At 42.2% G+C, this 22,558-nt stretch overlaps 3 protein-coding genes across 7 annotated transcripts; 2 read left to right on the forward strand and 1 right to left on the reverse strand.

Annotated features, from left to right (window-relative positions):
* Positions 1 to 51: 51 nt before the first annotated feature.
* On the reverse strand, positions 52 to 9,941 carry cdk20 (cyclin dependent kinase 20). Of its 5 annotated transcripts, none has more exons than XM_068332415.1 (9): positions 4,729 to 5,225; positions 4,119 to 4,201; positions 3,552 to 3,665; positions 2,889 to 3,077; positions 2,584 to 2,705; positions 2,400 to 2,462; positions 2,007 to 2,130; positions 1,581 to 1,736; positions 52 to 1,372 (listed from the first exon to the last, which is right to left on the reverse strand). In XM_068332415.1, exons 2-9 carry the CDS (start codon positions 4,191 to 4,193, stop codon positions 1,181 to 1,183), a joined length of 1,035 nt encoding a protein of 344 aa, XP_068188516.1. In that variant the 5' UTR covers positions 4,194 to 4,201; positions 4,729 to 5,225; the 3' UTR covers positions 52 to 1,180. The 5 variants fall into 5 exon arrangements, with proteins under 5 accessions (XP_068188516.1, XP_068188507.1, XP_068188541.1 ...); XM_068332406.1 differs by having other exon boundaries at positions 4,119 to 4,232; XM_068332440.1 differs by lacking the exons at positions 4,119 to 4,201; positions 4,729 to 5,225 and adding an exon at positions 9,927 to 9,941.
* On the forward strand, positions 5,371 to 8,364 carry uxt (ubiquitously-expressed, prefoldin-like chaperone). The gene is made up of 6 exons (XM_068338450.1): positions 5,371 to 5,590; positions 5,891 to 5,972; positions 6,562 to 6,629; positions 7,288 to 7,395; positions 7,632 to 7,695; positions 7,772 to 8,364. The coding sequence occupies exons 1-6, from the start codon at positions 5,493 to 5,495 to the stop codon at positions 7,829 to 7,831; spliced, it is 480 nt and encodes a 159-aa protein (XP_068194551.1). The 5' UTR covers positions 5,371 to 5,492; the 3' UTR covers positions 7,832 to 8,364.
* elk1 (ETS transcription factor ELK1) lies at positions 9,725 to 22,135 on the forward strand. Its single transcript, XM_068332392.1, has 11 exons — positions 9,725 to 10,838; positions 13,538 to 13,746; positions 13,828 to 14,013; positions 14,086 to 14,259; positions 14,336 to 14,479; positions 15,634 to 16,086; positions 16,283 to 16,421; positions 17,270 to 17,406; positions 17,491 to 17,574; positions 17,675 to 17,776; positions 18,228 to 22,135. The coding sequence occupies exons 1-11, from the start codon at positions 10,814 to 10,816 to the stop codon at positions 18,324 to 18,326; spliced, it is 1,752 nt and encodes a 583-aa protein (XP_068188493.1). The 5' UTR covers positions 9,725 to 10,813; the 3' UTR covers positions 18,327 to 22,135.
* Positions 22,136 to 22,558: the final 423 nt, after the last annotated feature.

Consider the following 22,558-nt stretch of genomic DNA (forward strand, 5'->3'; position numbering starts at 1 on the left):
GAGGCTAAGCTAATCCTCACAGCCTGACACAGAGTTACTACACAGAGATCATTTAATTATTTTCCATTTATTTTCAGCGAGTTTTTACTCCTGAACGAAAATTTGTTCTGCATTCAAAATTAAAAATAAAATGTGTCACATGCAAACATAAGAGCCTGGTGTCTGTTTATATGTTATAATTTCTTCATGTTATGATGTCATAAGTCAAGCTGTGCCATTTATCACAGATCCAATAAGTATGGAAGCCTGGAGGGAAGAAAAGCAAAGATATAACTAAAACTTCTTCGTCTTCTTTCGGCTTTTCCCTTCAGGGGTCGCCACAGCGAATCCAATAAGTAATAAGCCTCCATCTAACCCTGTCTTCTGCATCCTCTTCTCTCACACCAACTACGTTCATATCCTCTTTCACTACATCCATAAATCTCCTCTTTGGTCTTCCTCTAAGCCTCCTGCCTCAAAACTCAGCATCCTTCCACCAATATGTTCACTATCTCTCCTCTGGACATGACCAAACCATCTCAGTCTGGCCTCTCTGACTTTATCTCCAAAACCTCTAACAAAACTAACTACAACTATCAACAATCTATAACAAAACAACTGTTGTTCCTCTGTCTTTGATAGAATGTATTTTAATTTTTCAATTGTGCTAATCTTCCTAAGCAAATTTAGCATCTTAATTTGATAAACTCATATAAACGTTGCTCATCCATCATCCTTACATCTGTACTCGTCTCATCATCAGTCGCTTTTCTGCCTTACCAGCAGCAGGTCCGTTGGAGCCATCCCAGCTGGCTTTGGGCGAGAGGCGGGGTAAACCCCGGACCATCGAAGGGCTACACAACATACAAACAACCACGCCACACACACTTTTGGAGTGATCAGTCCACCTAAATTGCATGCTTTTGGAGGTGGAAGGAAGCCAGAGACCCTGGAGAGAACCCACGCAGACACGGGGAGAACATACATTGCACAGAGAGGACTGTGAGGTACTTATTGTGAGGTAGGCAACAATTTCAGGTTCCTGGATGGGAAACTCAACTGCTGGGATGCCATATTAGATTGTTCTGTCTCCATCATGCTGTCATTAAGAAGCAACGGGTTCATCTGTGTTGATCTAAACATAACTGAGCATGTCGATGACATCGGCAAAATCACTGAAGTTGATTGGTTCATCTTCCGGTCAGAGGCAGGAAGTGTGTCCTCGCAGCAGCAGGGGGTCTACCAAACTTTTCTGCAGGGGTAGATCCAACGAGAAGTCGGTGGGTGGAGCCTGCAGGCGCTGCCGAGGTAGTCGACCCCCCCTCTTAGGGATGGGCAGCTCTGAGTGGTGAGCAGGAAGAGGAGAGGAAAAGAAATACGGATGGAGTAGAGCCTGCAGAAGAAGATCACCAATCAGTGCAGAACTAAACTAATCAATCAATCAATGATTAGGGTGTATGGATGAGTCTCTTTCACAAACTGATTACCTGTGAAGCCTGTCCACCTGTGACATCAGGAGGGTTCATGACAGTCTAGACTAAAACAATTTTTGCACTGTTGGGCCCAGAGGAACTCCACCGAGCTCACTTCCTGTTTCCTACCTGTTGTGCAGAGCAGCGCTGCTTAGACGGATAAACCAGGAACTTGTAGAGCAGATTGATGGCCTGAGGGGACGTATCAGGGACGATCTCCTCCAATGGGATCGCTGGATTCTCCTTGAAGGTGATTTTATTGTAATCAGGCAGCTCTACAATCTCCTGGAGACATCGAGAAAATCAGTAAATTCATTTACGATCAGACCAGAGTAGAACAGTAACAGCTCACCTCTTATTTGCTAACCTCTTTCCTTGTTTGTCTACTTAACCAACTCTTCTTTTAAAATGACCCATACTAAAGTTCTCTTTCCATCAACACTATAGTAAATAAATTTGAATTGTGCTCCTATAAGCTTCTAGAATTACTGCCTTACTAGTGGTTTGTGTCTCTCCCAGATAATTTAATCAAACGCATGTCTGAATGTGTCTCACAGGCCAACTGTCTCGGGTTGGTGTTCCCAGGACTCTGAGAACGCAGCAGAGCTGTTCAATGTCGTTCTCTCCAGGAAACAGAGGGGAAGAGTTCAATAGCTCCCCAAAAATACAGCCGATGGCCCTGGAACAAACAAACAACACAAAGCAAATTTTCATGACCACAAAGAGGAAGACATTGTTTCCTTCCTCGTGTATTCAATGACCACCAGTTCTAATTTCACGATATACACACGACATGTCAGCATGTAAAGTAAAGATTCAAAAAGCTGAAGATAAACGTTGATGAGTAAAAAACACTAACATCTTTAAAGTTATGGTTGTTCTTTTGAAACATGTGCGATAAAAACTAGATGTTCAGAGGTTTTACATGAGTGGTCGTCAGATTCTCACCACAGGTCGACACCTTCATCGTACTTCCTGGCTCCGTACAGCAGCTCAGGCGCTCTGTACCACCTGAACACAGAAATACAGCGCTCTGAACAACAAGATCATCAGCTAAATAAACTGTGTACACGCTATACTGCATGTAGATTGTACATGCATGTTGTTTTCTCGATGATGAAAGGAGTCTCACCTGGTGGCCACCTGGTGGCTGTAGAGTCTCCCTCCATCCTCACTGAATAATCTGGCCAAACCAAAGTCTGCGATCTTCAGATGACCCGAGGAGCTGATGAGGAGGTTTGCTGGTTTCAGGTCCTACAGAAACATGTTAGGGCTTTTATTGTGAAGGGCAAACGGGACAGAGCTCATTCTCTTTTTCCTGAATGTATGTAATGTGGAACAAAAAGGGTACATGAATACTGTAATCCAACAGGCAAGAATCTCTGAACGTTCGAACAGACACAACTTGATGAAAGTGAAATAAGGAGCAGGACTCACTCGGTGCATGATGTTGTTGTGATGTAGGAAGGCCACACCCTTCAGCAGCATCATCATGTACCCTTTGACCTGAGCCGGAGTCAGAGGTCGCTCTGAGTTCCTGATCACCTCAGAAAGGTCAGACAACATGAAGTCAAACACCAGAACAAAGCCTGTTCCGTGGGGAAAGACGTCCTTCAGCTTCACCACCTGAAGAAGAAGAGAAGTGTGAGGTAGCCCTTCGACCTCTGACCCTGACACAATTTATGGACACCGGCAAAAGAATTGGGATTGCTTACTCCCACGAAATTAAAGAAAAGCAATTATCAACTAACATAACCCAAAATACTTAGAATAAATGGGTAGACATTGGATTTTTTATTACATTTTTCTGTCTTTGAAATAAAACATTTTTTATAGATCTAATAGGTCAGTCTAAAAAAAAAAAAATTATCCAAAACAGTAAATTTTGCCCTGGCACTTGACATTACGATGAGGCTTATCTCTTATGTAGCTATTTTTACTGTGTGCTGACAGGGTAGACTTTCGGACGATGGCAGCAGGTGAACCTGGGCGAGTCTCCTCAACGCCTTAGAGGCACCTCATGGGTCAAACTCATGGGTGTTACGGATTGACCCCTAGGAGGAGAGCTGGTCCCACATCCCTCGCTGACACAACACTCACATATTGGTTGTCCTCAATCTCCTGCAGGGCCTTGATCTCCCTCAGAGCCTGGTTGGGGATGCCGTCCTCCAGGCGTCTCAGAGCCACCTTCTTCAGGGCCACCGTCTCTCCTGTCTGACAGTCATTAATACCTAATCAATGCTTTATTGCGTCAAAACAGTTGGTTTAACCCAATCTTAGAGGAAATGATGTACTAATTTCAAACCAGTTACCCATTTTAATTCTATGTTTAACATGAAGAACATCTCTTGTTTAGTGTGGATATAATGTAGTTTATCTGTACTTAAACACAAGTAAACTTCCAAAATGCTGTGTTTGATTACAGTAATTGATCTGATGGTGGGTTTTCTTCAATATTAGGTGCTACACTAGTAAACAAGGAAAATCTGACCAGACTCAAACATTGTGCTTCCAGTTTCTTTACTATGGAATGTAATTGTACAAAGAATCAACCAGACAAATTCTCACATTTCAGAAAAACCATTTGATCACCAATCTCTCTTTCTTTGTCTTGATAACGTTGTGTTTCAGTGATTCTTTGATTATTACTGATGGTTCATGTTTTACCTCGATGTGTTTGGCCTTGAAGACAATACCATGAGCTCCTTCTCCGATCCGACCCAGGATGCTGTACTGCTCCATATGGAAACCTTGAACCACCAAAAGACCCTGGGCCTGAGTCTTGAAGACATTTACTGATTTGATTTAATTAAATGCGTTTATTTATTAATTGAATCATATTTCTTATACATTTCCTGGAGTTAAAACATGTTATGTTATGTTATGGATTTAATTGTGTTTTTCGATGAATCCTTGTTAAATTTTCTTAATAACGAGTTCTTATTTAATGACATGAAACATCGTCCAGTCGTGTTGAACAAGACTGAATTCAGTATAAACTGTTCATGGTGTCAAACAACTACAATCTCTGTCGTTCCTTTAGCTGCCATACAACCAATAGAAGCTTTAACAAAACGGAATTGTGTTTATAAACCTAGCAATTTTTGATTCTACCTCTATCACCTCAACAGAACATAAAGCTACGGGTTGAATAGTTATGGATCTTAAAAATTATAATAGTGTTCTTAAATTCGGCGAACATAAAACAACAAAAAAACGAACATATTTTAGAGAAGCATCAAGTCCAACTCCAACAAGCTAACATCTAGCTACGTACTGGCTAACGTTGTCTCCCTCTGTTGCCTTGGTAACCTCTCAGCTATAGCTTCAAATCAACGGTTATGAACAGCAGCTGGTCACAAGCTAGAACATAAACTACGAACTAAAATCAGCAAAACATAAAACAGTGTTATTACACGACTATTCACGCAGGACAGTCTCAAATAACCGACTTAAATTCTGTTCGCTTAATATCTGGGTTCCGGTCTTCCGCCATTTTTGTTTACATTTTTGTTTACGTCATTGAGACTTTTATTTTTCAAAGTAAAATGACAAAACAGATGTGAAATTGACACGTTTCCTGTCTTTGTATACAAACTATTAAATACATGTTGGACAGGAACAAAACAAAAACAGCTGACAACGTGGAAAGCTGAATATTTCAATAATCCCTAAATAAAAAGAATGAGTGAAAGAAAAATCATATAATAGGAAAATGAGCCTTACTTCAACTGAACTTACATCTGTCCAGTAAAATTAATTATTTAAAGTAACTCTTACTGATCCCCCCCCCCCCCCCCCCCAAATTACTCATTCTATACTTGCAGCTTTTGCTGCTTTTATTTTACAAAAAAAAAAAAAAAATCAAGATTCTACTGTATATCCGCTTGTATGTGATTTTACTTCCGGGGCAGGTCGTTGTTGATATGAGGAGGTTGCGGCGATTTATTTATCCGATCGAAATTGAGGAGGGATCTTTAGAGATTGAAACGCAGAGACATTCAGTGGTGGATTTAAAGATTTGAAGAGAAAACGGTGACAATGTCTGTGCCTGTTAGTGCTAATGCTAATGCTAACGTGGACCAGAAGGTTCTGCAGTATGAAAGTTTCATCACAGACGTTCTGAAGAGAGATCTACAGTAAGAAACAGGGGGGGGGGGGAATCAAATCATTTAAGTCAATGACACAGGAATAATAAGTTATATCTTTTAATTAATTTCTTAAATTTGTTAATTTTAAAAACATTATGTCCCAACGTTAACGAGACAGGATTATGTCAGATAAAAATCCTCGGGTATATTTTCAGTGTTTGACGCTGCATTATTAGTTGGGTATTTTATTGATTTTTAATCTGATACTTCTTTGAGTGTGACGTTTCAAACTGTTAACCTTGTTATTTGAATAAGTTTTATTGTGAGATCTCGAACTCTGTTTGTCAGGAAGGTGTCAGAGCAGCGAGATTCCATCTACGAGAAGATTTCTCAGTACCTTCAGCTGAAAAACACCATCAAGAGTCTGCAGGTCGGACTAATAGCCATTTTATATGTGATGTAAAATTAATGTGATGAACATAATGAATATAATTTTAAATCAAAAGACATCACGATATGTTTGTTATTAGGGTTAAAACAGTCAGACCAAACCATTGAGTGATGACACCAGTCAAGCCAGTGTTGTCAGGCAGCTGAAAACTACAAACTTCACACTAAACGTTAATCACATGTCATTTGGTACTGTGACACAAACACGTCAATTCAAAGACATCACAAGACCAAATACATGCCATACTCATGCCCGAACAGTCTGTGTGAAATGTTGGTGATGCTGCATGTGACGCCAATCAGCATTGAGATCCTCCAGACATCAAAAGTTCGGATGTCAGCAGGATGTTGATGCATGAATGGAGGAACGTTTCATTGTGTTCCTGTCGACATCTGGGTTGTGTTACTCTATTCCTAAGTAAAATCACATAACCCCACAGAGGGAGGCGAGTTGGCTTTGTGATTGGTATGAAAACACCTTTAGTTACCAGTTACAACCTGCTTTATTTTGATGTCACTGTAATGTAACTGTTTATGTCACTGTGGTGCCACTATGTGTATTTTTTCAGGAATCTGGCTCCCAGCGGCTGAAGACGGAGGTCGATCTTGGCTGTAACTTCTACGTCCAGGCTGAAGTGTAAGCTAATTGACAACCGACCAATGATAATCCTGTTAACACCTGACAGTAGTTTAGGTGTGATAGAGTCTCACTTGTCATCTTCATCATCTCCTTGTTTCAGAGAATGTTTGTTTGAGTAGGCCCAGCTTGCATTAACATTTAAGATGCTTAAAGGTCTCGTGAACTGGACGAGGTCTGAATGTGGTTTGAGTTTCTATTCAGACGTGCAGCTCCACTCCGCTTTGGCTTTATTTATCCCTGAAGGGCAGCTGATAAACAAACATGAAAATAAACCAACAACACTATAAGACATATAAATCTAAAGGGGTTCACCAGTGGGGGGCCAGGGGGCCCCGGGTCAAAGTCGCCACAAGCCGGACATTGCCCTCTTGCGGCTACATTGAATCATATAAACCATAAATTTATGTAAATTATCAAAGTAAAAATCATAAAATGAATAAATGGTTTGTGGTTTACATTGACAAATTAAAGTAGTTAACCCAAGAAACAGTTGTCCTTATAAAGATAATTCAGATTAGTGAATAGCATTTTTGTTTTTGAGTTTATCTTGCTGCTGATGAGTGATGATGTCACCACCCTGTTCTCAGCTGTACAAATGTAAGTAATGAAACTCTCAAGATGGACTCTTTAAACTCGGCTTCCTCTTCTCTGTCAGTGAGGACTCCTCCAGGATCTTTGTAGCGATTGGTTACGGTTTCTTTGTGGAGATGAACCATGATGAAGCTCTGCGATTCATCGACAAGAAGACAAGTCAGCTCACAGCGTCAGTGCACACATTCTTCTTCTGTGTTTATAGAACTGTGTTAACTGTCCAGGATTAAAACCCCATTCTTCTTTGTTAGCTTTGTCCACCTCCCACGGGTACAGCTGAACGTCAGTTTACTCAAAGTTTATCTCAGTATAGTAATGCAGAAGAGTTTCTGTCATGTATTAGCTCAAAGCTAGTTGCTCCCATTATTCTGAGTGAGACATGCTAACTGTGCTAACTGTGCGTTTCAGCTTCACGGAGCAGCTCACCAAAGACTCAGCTAAAATTAAAGCCAACATCCGGATGGTGCTGGAGGTCAGTTCATCAGGTCCGTTCTGGTTTGCAGTTACCAGATGAGAGAGCTGATTGGCTGTTGTCTTCTTTTCCTCAGGGTCTGCGTGAGCTGCAAGGTCTGTCAGACCTCCCAGAGGACAGGAGAGATGTGTTCTAGGCCAGCTCAGCTCAGCAGCTGTTAAAAGACTGGAGATGAGTTTTTATGTCTCATCAAACTGTTCATGTCATGAAGTCATGGAAGCAAAACCTCCATGTCACAGGAGCAGTGTCCACAAGGGGTGCTGCTGAGTTGAAGACGACTCCAAGATCCCGCAGGAGATGAGTTTCAGTCTCTCCAATATCTTCAGGATTCATTAGTTGTACATCTGTGGTTACACTGCTAATCGGAACAGCTAGCAGCTAATGTACCTGCTAATGACTTTGTCCTCAATGGGCTGGTGGTTTAGTATCAGGTTAGCAACAGCATTCTGTTTCCCAGTGACTTGATGAAAGGTAACCCAAGTTGTTCAAGGACTCATTTAATGGACTGTCCTCCTCTTCAGACTGGAAGCAGGGGGAAACTTGGAAATGTCCGACATTAACTTTAAAGGATGTAGCTGTACCCCTTCAAAATAAAATGTTTTTCTGTTTAAAACTTTTCTTGTCTTTCAATTTAATTTTTTTGTTATTCTGTATTAAACTGAAAACTGAAAAATAAATATACAAGCCCAAAAGTATGTAAACTGTTGGATTTGTTGTGAGCTTCTCTCTTCCTATATACAGTAATCGAATTACTTCAGCAGTCAGAGGTACATAAGGACAATGTTCTTCATCTTGTTATTATTTCAAGGTTTTGTGAACCAACAGTACCCCAGCTTCAAAAGGGTTTGATCTCTGATAATAATGATTTTACGTATTGTCTTATTGAATAATCTTCATTTTTGTGTGTTACTGTATTTTGGTGAAGATGTTCTTTAATGTCATGATCAGAAGATGTATCACATTATTCCTGATCATTTTTCTGTGTTATGTAATAATTTGACTTAAGGTTATTTTAGAGCATATTTCATATTGGGCAAATAGTTCCTGAATGGATTTTTGGTTAAATCTAATGAAAAATACATTTTATGTTTCTCAGAATTCTATTGTACAAGATTCAAGGTGCTTTAAGAATGGAGGCTCTGTATGTATCACATTCAGGAATGTAGTGCATCAAAATTATTTTTATTCCATGATATAATTTTCATTTATTTTCTTTAAATAGACGTGAACTAATGAGTACTTTTAAATGAAAAAGACACGAGCGCAGAGCTGCTTAGTCAACAGTGCTGAGCTCGTTGCCATGGAAACTGGATGCTAAAGAGAGGCGTGAAGAGGCTGACTCCAGAAATAGACTTACGCACCAAGTTTAGGTGTTAGATAAAGAAAACGTTAACGCCGAGTGACTGCAGCTGATCTGGAGTCAGCTGACACAAATATCAAAATTTAAATTGGACCAGTGTTAGATTCACCACTGTCCCTGGCTTATGTGCAGTATAGCTTGGTGACAAATTTCTGACTTCATTTTATTTGAAATAAGTTTCAAAACCATTGACTGATGAAAACGAATCTGTGGTGTTTAAATTACTGTATTTCTTTCTTTTTAAAAAAAAAAGAATTTTCTACTATTTACGTGTATCTTGAACATACCACCAACTCAACTAAACGAGCTTTTTGATGGTTTGCTCAGCGGCTCCTCATCAGCTGGTTGGTTCGACTATGACCAGACAGCAGCGTGTCACGTCACCGCCCCGCTGCTGTCAAAACCACACAACGCTCAGGTTTCACAAGTAGCTACCGGAAATTAGACTTTTTGACATAAAAATAAAACTAATATTAACTACTGTAATCGTTTGTATTCGATGATGATTAAATTAATTTATTTTAAATGTTTTCTATATTTTCTGTATGTTCCCAATTACATTTCAGCGAGGATAATGACCGCACGTTTTCACAGTGTGTTTTAACCTGTTTTTAAATATTTTAAAGCTTTTATAATTCGGAGTTAAAACTCATACGAAGTACTTAGCTGCGAAGTGCTTTGCTAAACAAACTATTTCAGCCAAACGTTTGATATGGATTCTGATGACGAAAGTCCCTTTTAAAAACAAAACATAACAGAGAACTGAGTTTTATTTTGAAAATTATAACCGGACACCAGCCATTACCATTTCCGATAAATTGACAGTATTAAGGAGCCGTTCGTCGCAACAAGAACAAACTGGGAAAACAACCTTTAAGTGATGACTGTAGTCGGTTTAGGCGAAGACTCCAGTGTGCAGTTTGCCCAGAAACACCCCGGGGGATTTTTCAAACTGCTTTCCATCCGTGTCGGCGGACTCTGGACGATTCCCTGTGAACTCCCGACCGCAGTCGGCAGCGCTGTTTGGGGGATGACGCACCAGCAGGAGCGGAAGGCGGGGGGCTGTCACGGCACCAGGCTAGGCTAGCTGGGTAGCACGCGAGGCTAGCAGCCATAGCCTCCGCAAAATTGAACTTGATGAACTTGATGTTGTTTAAAACATTAATAGCGGCCGAAATGGCTAATCCGGGACCCCTTTCGGCTTTAAATACAAGCTTTTTTGTTTAAAACGCGCCAGCCTGCTTATTAGTATTATTAGTTTTCGAGCTAGTTAGCTCCCATCAGCCAGTGTCAACACAGCAGGAGATAGCGGATATAACATCTCTATTACCGCCACAGAAACATGAACTGGATTGTTTACGCTAACAGAAAGATATTAGATAGTATGTCTCATTCTTATGTTAATTAGCACCGAGTTAAAGGCTTGAACCACGCCTGACGTTGGTTTCTAACCCGTACCGTATGTGTGGTGGTCATCGGAAGGTGTTTGTCGGACTGGATTTACGAGCTGTCGCTGACTGTTTATGTTAGCATGGAGCGACGGGAACCCAGCAGCAGCTCCGAGCCGTTACATAACGCCAGTGAGTCGCAGAAGAAGCTATTAAACGTCGCCCCATCATCATCTCCATCCAGACTTTGACAGCTATTAACTGCTTCAACAACAGACCCAAATAAAAAAAAAACAAAAACACAGATCCACAAGACCCCAGCAGCATGGAGCAGGTTTGAACCCGTTGAGGACAGAAGGCTGAGCTTAAGATGGATTCAAACCCGCTGATAAACGGTAAGACATGCTGCTTGTGGAGCTGCTTCACGCTGGCTGTGTTTCTCTGTAGTTTGGAGGCAACAGGTGTGAAACCACCGAGGCCTGCATCTGTCATTATATTGCCATGATCATGAATACTGGGTTGTTTGATGACGCCAGTGATGCATGTGGAAACTTGCAGCCTGAGAAGATTTATCCACCCTTTTAAAAACCCCAAGGAATGTCAACAGTGTGTTTTCAGACCTCAACCAGAATCCTCACATGAATAGCCTTTAGAACAGAGCTGTAAACATTCACTGTAGAATACAGTGAAGAGATGCAGTGGAGTGCAGTAAAGAAACACATTTGAATGTTTGAAGACAGTCGTGTTCGGTAAACAAAGCTAGTACAGTAGACTAAAGCAGTAGAGAGCAGTAAACAGTACAGTTTAAAAAATGAAGATGGTTGTTCTGAAGAAATGCAGTCTCAACAAACACAGTGGAGTAAAGTAAACAAACACAGTGGAGAAAAATAAACACAGTGGAGTAAAGCAAACAGCAGAATAAAGTAAACACAGTGGAGTACAGTAAACAAATACAGTTTGGTACAGTAAACAAATGCAGTGGGGTACAGTAAACAAATGCAGTGGAGCGTAGTAAAGTGACAGAAGAGTGCAGTAAAGAGGCAGTAGAATGAAATGAGCAAACAGCAGAGTGCAGTAAATGCTATAGTAAACAGACATATTTTTGTTGTCATGGTAACAGGTTGGAATTAGTGACGTATATGAGACATTGTCATGACAACATTGACGCACTCTGAGTGTCAGAGTTTGAGGTATAAAATGTTTGTGTGATGATTCTGTGAGTTAAATCACAGGATGAACAGACGGATGAGTTGGACCAGGACCAGCTGGCTCACCATAGTCACACAGATCTACTACAGACCCATTGGCAGTAGATCCTCATTGCGTGTCTGGTGATCTTCAATGTGCTAGAGTGGTAGCTGCTTCATTCAAGTAACATTAGAGCTACCTGGTGGCTAATGTAGCCCCGTCCAGTAGAAACAATTGATGCTTTAGACACATTTGGTTTGGTTTCTTCACTGAAACTTACCTCTTCGTGTCTGGACGCTTCACTCATGAGGTGAAACAAAGAAATGTCTTCTGGTGGTCACAACTACAAAAATATTGGTCAATGAAAACACGTTACAGATGTGTTCCTTTGCAACAGTATTGAATAAGGAAGCAAGCAGTGGCATGCAAACAGCCAATCAATTAACAGGTACACTGTTTTGGTAAGGTCCTCCTCAAACATCTGCAAATTACTTTTCACCTTGTCCCATTCACATGAAAACACAACTGTTCTGTCGTTATCTACGGTTTGTCCACATAAAGATTTTAGTCAGTTATTACTTCAAATGTGTAAAAAAAGAAGAATAAAGCATTTCTTTTCTCCTTGACCTGGCCGTCACTGGGTTTGTACACTTGTTAGGAAAACACAAATTAAAGAACGCTCTGATTAGTTGCTTGTGTTTTGACAAAATGGTTTGGTATTTGCCCAAAGGAGAAAGTAAAAAAACTGGATTAATGATCTTCTATGGTTCTGGTTAATAGTACACCTGTAGATTTTTTTCCCCTTCTTTTAGGAAGTCTCCTAAATGTTACAGTAGTTGTCTTGAAATGAAGGCGTGAGTTAGTTTTTTATTCATGAATGGCAGTGCTCGGATTATTGTTACAGACTTAAAGCAAACAGATTTCCGTTTTGTCCTTTAAAAGTTATTACTCATCCATTTTTAATTTACTAAAGGCAGGTTGTAATGAACTCTATAGCTGCAGCACCATTTGATTGAAATGAGAAATATAGCTGCATGTCATCTGCATAGTTGGAAACAATCATTGTGTTTTTGAGTGTTGGTATGGTGTGAAGATTAGTGAAATGAGGCAATTTTGTTGTGCTACAACAGATTACATGTATTTTAGAAATATGTTCTCCATAATCTTTTGATGGAACTTTCGAACCAGTTTATCAGACCAATAAAAAAGCATTCATTCATTCATTTTCCCCATCCGCTTTATCCGCCGTAGCCGGTAGCTGGAGCCTATCCCAACCGGCATAGGGCGTGAGGCCGGGCAAACTCTGGGTGGGATGCCAGTGCGCCACGGAGCCACACAAAGACGGACAACCATGCATGCTCACACTCACACACTATGGACAATTTGGAATGGCCAATTACCCTGAAGCATGTTTTTGGAGGTGGGAAGAAGCCAGAGAACCCGGAGAGAACCCACGCAGATACGGGGAGAACATGCAAACTCTGCACAGAGCGGGACTTGAACCCAGAACTGCCTTGCTGTGTGCGGCAATAGCGCTACGTATCTCGCCACCGTGCCGCCCTAGAGCCATCATTGTGTAACTTCAATCACTTGTATCAAATGCTGCACGTAGATGAAGGAGAACCAGAACTGAACCTTTCATGTCATCAGAAGTCTGTCTGAGATCAATGATTATTCTAGTGCTGTGGTTCATTCTACATCCTGACTGAAACATCTTCCCCAGTGACGGCAGGTGTGGGTTCAGCTCAGTTTGGGATTATTTAAAAAAACACAGAAAGGCTCCAATGTTGACTTTCCGAGAGTGTTAAAAATCTGTTTTGATAATCTGAGTTCAGCCACCATTGCAGCAGATATCGCTTTCATTAGCATTACATTGAACTGAAGTTGTGTCTCTGCTGGCCTTCAGCGATGGACCCCTCCATCACACTCTGGCAGTTTCTGCTGCATCTGCTGGAGGACCAGCGGCAGCGTCACCTGATTTCCTGGACAGGTGAGGACGGAGAGTTCAAGCTGCTGGACGCCGAGGAGGTGGCACGCCTGTGGGGGCTCCGCAAGAACAAACACAACATGAATTATGACAAGCTGAGTCGAGCTCTACGGTACTACTATGACAAGGTACCACTGATAGTATAGATAATAATGAGACAGGTAATGCTGCTGATGTTGTGGCTGACGGTCAGTACTGTGTGTCTGTAGAACATCATTAAGAAGGTGAGCGGTCAAAAATTTGTCTATAAGTTCGTCAGTCAGCCTGACCCCTCCCTCCCTGAAGGGGGGTGTGGTGTAGAGGATGGTGAGAGGAGGGACAACGCCGACCCCAACAGCCAATTGAAGGGCCTGGGGGGTGTGGCCTCAGCCTGTCAATCAAAGGGCTTACCACAGGTATACTTGTCTTTTCAGATGATGTGATATGAGTCTATGGATTGATTGATTAATTTCCATATTGATCCCTAGCGCTCATCACCGAGCAGTTCTCAGAAGAGCTCCCGTAACGACTACATGAAGTCTGGCCTGTACTCCACCTTCACCATCCAATCATTGCAGGCCTCACCGAACCCCCGACCAATCAAAACAGAGCTCTTGTTGCAACAAGACTCCATCCACAAGGTCGATCGTACGCCTAGAGAGGTCAGTTACAGAGAGAGAGAGACTGTGTGTGAAAACTGTTGAATGACCATCTGACCTTCCTCCTCCTCCTGATCAGGTGTGTGTGTTAGAGTCTAAGCCTCCTCCGTCAGTAGGAGGCGCCATTGACTCCTCTCTCCAGGTGATCGTCACTCAGCCATCTCCGTGTCAAACTCCAGTTCTCAGCCCGCAGATACCATCCAACACCACCAGCCAATCACAGGTCAGTATCCTGTGATTGGTCAGTTTCAGTCATTCATCTAGTTTTAGATTTGTCCCGTTTTTACGCACAAACACATAAATCTGTTAGTGTTGGATTTGGACGTTTCCGCCACAAGGAGCAGTAAAGAGTTTCTACAACTAGAGTGATACCTCAACTTACGAATGTCTCTACTTACGAAATTTTCTGCTTACGAAATTTCTCAGCAGGAAAATATTGCTTCTACTTACGAAAGAAATTCTGACTTACGTAATGTAAAAACACAGTATCGGCTGATACTCAAATCTCCCACAGGTTCCTGATCGCAACATTCTCATAGCTGCTCTGCCATTGGCTATTACCTATTACGTATATTCCTGGCATCCCATTGGCTAAGAGGGATGTCACTCCACCTCTGTGTGGAGCGAGATCGGCGCTTATGCAGTGTCTTCAGCATTCAGCACTCGACCCGTGAGGTAGTCTGATAGTTTTGCCCAAATATAATAACTTTTTGAGTACATATTCACTATGGACCCCAAGAAAGTGACGGAGAAAAGAGGAAAAGAAAAGACGAAGAAAAGAGTTTTTTTGTCCGTACAAACAAAGCAACAGATAATAGAAGAGCATGAAAAAGGGATGAGTTTGGTTGATCTCACCAAAGAATATGGCTGTAATGCATCTACAATCGCCACGTTATTAGAACAAAAAGAAGTTTAAAGTTTAAGGAGTTTAAGGCATTGCGTGGGTGGTTGGAGAAGTTCAAAAGGAGGACTGGAATTCACTCTGTTGTTCGGCATCGTGAGATAGGAGCGCATGAACTAAAGAGGGAAAAAAACAATGTTCAAAGGTAAATTTATTCTTCGTTTTTTACGTTAAGCACAACTCATTTATTGTGCAATAATCTAATCGTAACATGTATTTATTACATGTTTTGATGCATTTTTATGCTTTATAAAACATTTATGTTGGAATTTTTTGGGGGCTTGGAACGGATTAGGGCATTTGCACACTTACGTAATTTATTTCGGAACCAATTAATTTCGTAAGTAGAGGTACCACTCTATATAGTGGGGATGTAGAAGAAGTGATGCACTCAGTATTGAAAACAACAACAATCTTTAAAGGTTTCCTCAATAAAAAAAAAACTCTTGGTCAAGAAACATCTCTTTGTTTCCCAGAATCCTCCTGCCCCTCTTCTGAGCGAACCTCCTCAGATTTATCTCACCAGCGTCGGGGATCCCTCCTCCCTCACCCCTCTCATCCCCCTCGGTCCTGTCAACGGGTCTGCCAGTCCCGTTCCTCCTGCGCACGTATCCATGGGGCCGCAGCATGATGAATGCGGGGGAACCGGATTCACCCCACACTCCATTCCTCACCCGACAACTCACCCGACGACTCACCCAACTCAGCCTCCACCTGTGTTCGTCATCATAAACTCGTCTCCCCCCCATCAGCAGCAGCAACAGCAGCAGGCGACTATGATGGCCGCTCTTCCCACCGCTACTCCTTCTTCTGCAACTCCTCCCCCCAGTCGACCTCCTCCTCCCCCCATCGTCATCAAGGAGGAGAACCTGCCGTCAGAAGAAGAGTTGCTGGAGATGGTGTCTCTGGAGGAGAAACATGTAGAGGAGGTGAAAAGCTCTAAATACTGTTTTTTCAAAATTTGCTTCGTTGCCTAAGGACCAGATCAATATCGTATCAGTACCCAATCAATACCAGATCAATGTCAGACCGGTATTGTGTCCTATCAGATTTGTTCTTTCATTCCTTTATGCACCAAACATAGCGGCTTTGTTTGGGTCACCCTCGTAACATTTCTCATCACAGGTTCCTCAGCTGATCTGTGGCCCTGGAGAGCCGGAGTCCCCCCTCACCACAGTAGAGAGCCCGCCTCCTCCCTGCATGGAGGTCGGGGTCGGAGTTCAGCAGCCTGCAGAGGAAGGAGAAAGAAAGGACACGGTCACAGGTAACAGGATGAGGATTCAGACAGTGCCTACTAGCATTTTTATGAACACCTGAAGAAGAAGGAGACTAGTTTAAAAACACATGAAGAAGAAGACTGGTTTAAAGACTTATGAAGACGAAGCCCTACTGCCGTACCATTAGATTTACCATTAATTTAGACTCTGTTCCTAATTTGGTATTCTTCCTGACTGACAGTCCCGTACTAGGCATTGTGTCACTAACGATGCGACACCCTCACTGTGGCATTGTCTTTTCCAGTAGAAGTTAAAGTTATAACTTGTAGTTTTTTCCCTTTAGTTACATCCCGCTTCAAAGTGGTGATGTATTGTGATTGTCAGTGTTCGAGTGTTCATCCGTCCGTCCGTCCGTTAGTCCACCAAATATCTTCGCAACCGTTGCAGATAGAAAGATGAAACAAAAAGCACATTACTCGGGTGGCAAAGGGGATGAAAATGAGATGATGACCTTGACCTTGAGAAAACTAGGGGAAGGTCACATTTCAACTTTTGTACACTCAGGAACCGGAAAAGATAGAAGGACTAGGGAGAAGGCCAGTGTGAGTAAGACCATAGATAGAAAATGGGTTAGAGCACTAGCTTTGATCTTTGACCTATGCAAGTAGGTCAGGGTAAAATTTTGAATTAAGGGTGTCGCGGGATGTTGCAATCTTTGACTGTATTGGTTCTTGTGATTTGTGCCTCAGGGCCACTGTACATACGGAAGACGAGGATCAGTGACATTTGAGCCACATTTGTAGATGTTTAGTCATATTGATGGAGACGCGGTTAAACTCAGCAGCGTGTCTGGATCAGCTGACGTCATGATGTCACTGTTCTGTGTCTCCGTCAGATCCGTCCATCCCTCCGGTGACGTCCTCCACGGCTGCCACCTCTACGTCAGATGCAGTTCCTCCCAAACCCAAAAAGCCTCGGGGCTTGGAGCTGCCCTCCTCCCCCTCCCTCCCCCCCGGCCTCTCCCTGGATAAGGTTGGACTCCCGCTGTCCTGTTCATGATTGTCAATAAAATTATTAAATTCCATTTGGTGACATCATCCTGTGTTTCCTCTGAAGGTGAACGCAGCTGTCAACAGCTTATTGGCTCCTGGATCGGCGACCAACACGCTCACGCCGACCGTCATCACCTCCCACGCTCTGGTAACACCTCCCCTCCTCCAACACACACACCCCCACCCCTCAGATCAGCTGTTAGAAGTAACTTTGTTTTGAGATGTTCTTGTCCGTGTTTTGGTTCCAGACTCCGGTCCTGTTGACTCCCAGTCCTCTTCCCTCCACCATCCATTTTTGGAGCACGCTCAGTCCTATCGCTCCTCGCTCGCCGGCCAAACTCTCCTTCCAGGTAAAACAGTAATGACATAATAAAGGCAGTTTACAGCAACACTGAATCCATTTATATTGACCTTTTGAATCAATTCTTGAACATACAAGACCAGCTTTTAGCTATTAGCTGCTAATGGCTACTAGCTGCTAACTACTATTCTAGTTTCTACATGTTGCTTTGATCCCTCCTTCTGGTGGAGTTCAACATTGCAAAACAATCATATGAGAGATTTCTTTTCTGAGCTGTTGACCTCCATCAGAGCAGGTTTCTCCTGGTATTGATCCTATTGGTGATCAATGATTCGATCTATAAATCTGTGGTTTAAACTGTAACATGAAGGAGTGTTAATCAGGTTAAATGTTTTTTAGTTTCAGATGTTCTCTTCCCTAATGAGTAACTTTAGAAGTGATGAAATTGTTTCTGTTTGTGTCGCATGATGACATCACCGCCTGTGTCTGTGTCTCGCCAGTTTCCCTCTAACGGCAGCAACCAGATCCACATCCCGGCCCTGAGCGTTGACGGCCTCTCCACCCCCGTGGTTTTGTCCCCCGGACCCCAGAAACCCTGAGATCATGGGCGACTCACGCTGCTACCTGTCTGATATAGAACTCTCCTTGCCCCCCTGGTTATTACACTGAAACCGGGAATGGTGCTGTTGTTTGGGCACTGGTAAGACTGGGAGAACTGTGGGTTGATGGGGACATTTGACCCAGCTGGAGGTGCTGGGTGCCTCATCTCCTTTGATGCTCCAATTGCGTGATTATGGGAGAACGGGATGTTTCTCTTCTACTCATCTGGAGGTGGAGTGTTTTTCTTCTTCTACTGAGGGCTTCAGCTTTAAACATTCAATTTGTTTGTCAAACTTTTTTCTCCGAAGAGATTAAATGGAACAAACTGGAACCAGATGTTGAGCTTTCACTGGAGGACCGACAACGCGATCGACGGACCAATCATGAATGCTCTGAGAAAATCTCTCCAGTTGCTCCTGCAGCATCTTTTGGGCTAATCGTGTTTATTTATTTGTGTCCTGTTTTTGGAGCGTCATCCCTCCCAGTCCTGGGACGCGACTCCTCAGCTGTTAAACTGGGAGAGCTGGCTCCCTGAGAATGTTTTGTAAACACTACTGGATTTCAATGAGGAAAGGTTTTTGCCTCGCCTATTAGTGGGCTGAACTGAACATTCTGGACTGACCAATCACAGAGTAGTGCTGACTCTGTGTAAGAGGAGGAGCTTATTTTTCACATTCCTTCAGAGGTGTTTGTTTTGGATGCCAGCAGGTTTTTGTTTTGTGGCCCTCGACTGGGTGTTTTCTCTGCGTTGTGATCGTTTCCAGTGTCAAGCTCCACAGAAGCTTTTTCAGATGTTTAGTCTCTTCTGCTTTTTGTGGTTGTCATGTCGACTCTAAACAAATGCAGTTTGTGGTTTGGCACCACGTCGCGCTTCTGTTCGCTTCGTAGGGAATGGTTTTATTTTGACTGATCCGCAGATGTCATGCATTGGTTTGCAGAGAACATCTCTCCCGCTTTCAGGGTTCGGCTGCGTTCACCTTCGATTTTACTCTGTTGTAGAAAAAAAGAACTTCTAAGTTGTAACAGCAGAGTTGATGGAACTGGATGCTGTTGTTTGTTTCTCCACCTTTTTGGTTGGAGGTGGGTGGGGTTGGTTGGTGTTGGTGGGGGTGTGTGCTTCTGGTTTGTTCAGGGGAGCATTTCTATCATCACCTCCAAGTGTTTTGCTCATATTTGTTAGCGGGTCATAAAGGTTCTCGTTCTCTTTTGAGGGGGTTTGGTGGAGGTTCTCCAAGGTCCTTCAAGCTTTCATTTCACAAATTCTGGATATTAATTCTTTTACCAGTGGAACATTTAAAGTTTCCACCGCATCGTGCAACTAACGGAGATGGAACAGCGCATTTATTAAACACAGTTTGAGGGCTCCCATCCACTGGTGTCGTGTGATGCTTTGGGTTCACATCAGCTGGTCTCAGGTCAGATCTGATGACCTCTCTGTGCTGGATGATGATGATGAAGATGAAAAAACATGTTTATATGGAAACAGGCACGACCTATGAGCTGCTGTCATTCAAATAACGTGACCGGAACCAGATCTGGATCTGATTAGTGGCCACATACAATTGGGTTTGTGTTTTCTCTTAAAGGTTCTCGTTCTCTTTTTCATAGCCCTCAAACAATGTCGTAGTTGTGAACGCAGCCTTATTCTGGTTGGTGGTCATTAATCTGAACTGGAGCTGTTGTTGTTGCTATAGCGACGCTCCTCCAGCGGTGATTTCAGTGCCGACAAACTTAAATCTTTGACTTTCTGAAGCTGCAGCATTTGCTGCCCAATGCCCGCATTCGTTCTCATTGTTATCCTCTTTGATGCTACTTTAGCTTTGTGGTTGCCACGGTAACCTGACGCCTGACTGTTGCTAACCTGTTGTTGTTGCTGCGGAGCCGATGCTCCTCGTGATTCTACGCTTCTGTGTGCCGATGCACACACCGGGAACTGAGTGGAGCTGGAGTAGAGGCGACGTGGGGTTTACTTAATCTGACTTTGATCTGGTTTGTTTAATCTGACTTTAATCTGGTAGATTTGGTCTGAGTTATTTTGTAACAATCTAATGTGGTTGTTTAACCTGAAATTAATATTGGGGTTTTTTTTATGAATATAATCATATAATCTTTTTTTTTTAATTTGGAGTTCAATCTGGTTTATTTAACCTGGTTTATTTTAGATTAATTAATTTAATGAATTTAATTTAATCTTTTTTTTTTAACGAAACTTCGGCTGATTTATTTTGTTAGCCGATCATCTCGGTTTCCACCAGATTAAATCCAAACCAACGACCTGTTCTATACTTTGTTTAACTCGGTGCACAAACCGTCCGGTACTATAAAATCCAGATGTGCCATTGACGCTCCCGGTCTCACATCAGTTCCTAACGGTGCAATTTCCCAGCCTCAGCTGTGATATAAACGCAGCACCAAGCCATTGTGTTCGACTGTTCTCTCTTCGACAGCATGATTCTATTTTTCTATCAGAGATGTTTTATTGTGAGTAAAGTTTAAAGAGCCTTACAGAGTTTAGAGCTGCAGAAGAAGAAAGAATCTCACCGGTGGCCATCTTTTACGGCACAACCATAAAAAATAAGCCATTTCTAGTGACGCACATATATAACGTCAACTTCCTCTCACCAGCAGAACACCAAGAATGTTTTCTATAGATTACAAACAGCATTGCATTCTGGGTAACATTCAAACCATGTCTTAAACTCTCAACCTCTGATGGCACATTAAGAAATAATGATGACGTGTCCTGTAGATTCTAGGTGTCATCCAATCATTGTACAGCATAGAAGACACGCCCCCCTGCCGCTGCACTGCTGAGACTGATATCCATCATTTTCACCTCATGAATGGTGAGGTCAAGGTTTCTGGATATTTGCTACATCTGGAGCCACTATATGTTGCTATGGCGATGCACAACCGAAGTGAACTGAATCAGCTCTTGATTATCAATACTAGTCAGGTGGCCAAAAGTATGTGGAGACAGAACGAAAATCTGTATCGATTGACAGCGACTCTGGTGGGGTTGGGCTTCCTCTGGAGCTGACCTGAGAACTGCTTTGGTTCAGATCAGAGTCATCATGGATCAATCAGACGTATCGATTTCTCATTTTAACATGTTAGGGAACGGATTAAAACGTCCACATACTTTTGGCAAAGAGATGTTTTTATATTTCAGCATCATTGCTGTCGGCACCGCTGAAGTCAAACATCACTCATTGCAGTGATGAGATAGTGTTCCATGGTTCTTTGCCGCATGACTTCATCAGACGGGACGTTCTGATGCGTACATTGTATTTGTAAACATGTTCTACTATCGTTTCTGTACATAAATCTAATCCAGCATATAAATCTATATATTCTGTTCATGTGATGGGACTTACTTGTCGGTTATGTGGTCTATTGTCACTGTCAGATCCTGCGTGGCCCCGCCCCTCCTCCGCTGTGATTGGCAGAGGAGTTTATTGATGAAAGGGGGGCGTGGCCAGCTTTTATTTTTCTGAGAGAGCTCCACTTGTTCCACATATCACTTACTGGAGAAATAAAAAGATATTTTTTATGGACTGTTGGGGGAAATGTTGATCTGATTCCTTTTTCTACAAACTGAAAGATGTTTAAGAATTTATTACATATCAGAGAAGCTCAAGTAGTACACACTTTACCAGTAGTAGTTTGTCCCGGTAAAGACCCAATAATATTCTCTTAAATACTACTGATGATGAAGTTTACTTTATAACTAGTGTTGGAACACTGTTAAATGTGGATAAACAGAATGTAATTGATGATCATCGATTGGATAAAACTGATAAATCAATGGATGTGTTTGCTGTCTGATCTCTGGCCAGCTGTTCTGTGGGAATTACAGAAAGTGTTTGTCATGTTTTCTGATGATTAAGAATGTGCTGAGTCATCAGTGATGATCTAATACCTGATCAATGACAGCCTTGAAAGCTCCGATGATCACACACACACGATCAATAATTTGTGCACAAGCTAAAAAAGATCTGCTGACCAACATTAACAGGAACCTGCAGGTCATATTTAATGCTTTTATTACAGATGGAGGCAGTTGACCATTGCTATGCTAACATACTAGTTGTTTCTTGTGTTGTTGATTGTCGCTAATGTTTAACTTACTGCAGCAAAGGATAAATTACTGGAGTACTCCCTACTGGGTTATTTATCATGCAGGAGTTACTGTAGTTATCTGATTACAAATGTGTTGGTATTTAAACAA

This window comes from Antennarius striatus, chromosome 2 (genome assembly GCF_040054535.1).
Source record: "Antennarius striatus isolate MH-2024 chromosome 2, ASM4005453v1, whole genome shotgun sequence".
NCBI classification, from domain to species: Eukaryota; Metazoa; Chordata; class Actinopteri; order Lophiiformes; family Antennariidae; genus Antennarius; species Antennarius striatus.

Bases quoted from the DNA above. Each gene is read 5' to 3' on its own strand.
- cdk20 (XM_068332415.1), bottom strand. From the start codon at position 4,193: ATGGAGCAGTACAGCATCCTGGGTCGGATCGGAGAAGGAGCTCATGGT. The intron at 3,078-3,551 runs GTGAGTGTTGTG...CTTCTTCTTCAG, and splicing joins AGATTGAGGACAACCAATAT to GTGGTGAAGCTGAAGGACGT. The intron at 2,131-2,399 runs GTGAGAATCTGA...TGTTTGTTCCAG, and splicing joins GATGAAGGTGTCGACCTGTG to GGCCATCGGCTGTATTTTTG.
- uxt (XM_068338450.1), top strand. From the start codon at position 5,493: ATGTCTGTGCCTGTTAGTGCTAATGCTAATGCTAACGTGGACCAGAAG. The intron at 5,973-6,561 runs GTCGGACTAATA...GTATTTTTTCAG, and splicing joins ACACCATCAAGAGTCTGCAG to GAATCTGGCTCCCAGCGGCT. The intron at 6,630-7,287 runs GTAAGCTAATTG...CTTCTCTGTCAG, and splicing joins TTCTACGTCCAGGCTGAAGT to TGAGGACTCCTCCAGGATCT.
- elk1 (XM_068332392.1), top strand. From the start codon at position 10,814: ATGGATTCAAACCCGCTGATAAACG. The intron at 17,407-17,490 runs GTTGGACTCCCG...TTTCCTCTGAAG, and splicing joins CCGGCCTCTCCCTGGATAAG to GTGAACGCAGCTGTCAACAG. The intron at 17,777-18,227 runs GTAAAACAGTAA...GTGTCTCGCCAG, and splicing joins CGGCCAAACTCTCCTTCCAG to TTTCCCTCTAACGGCAGCAA.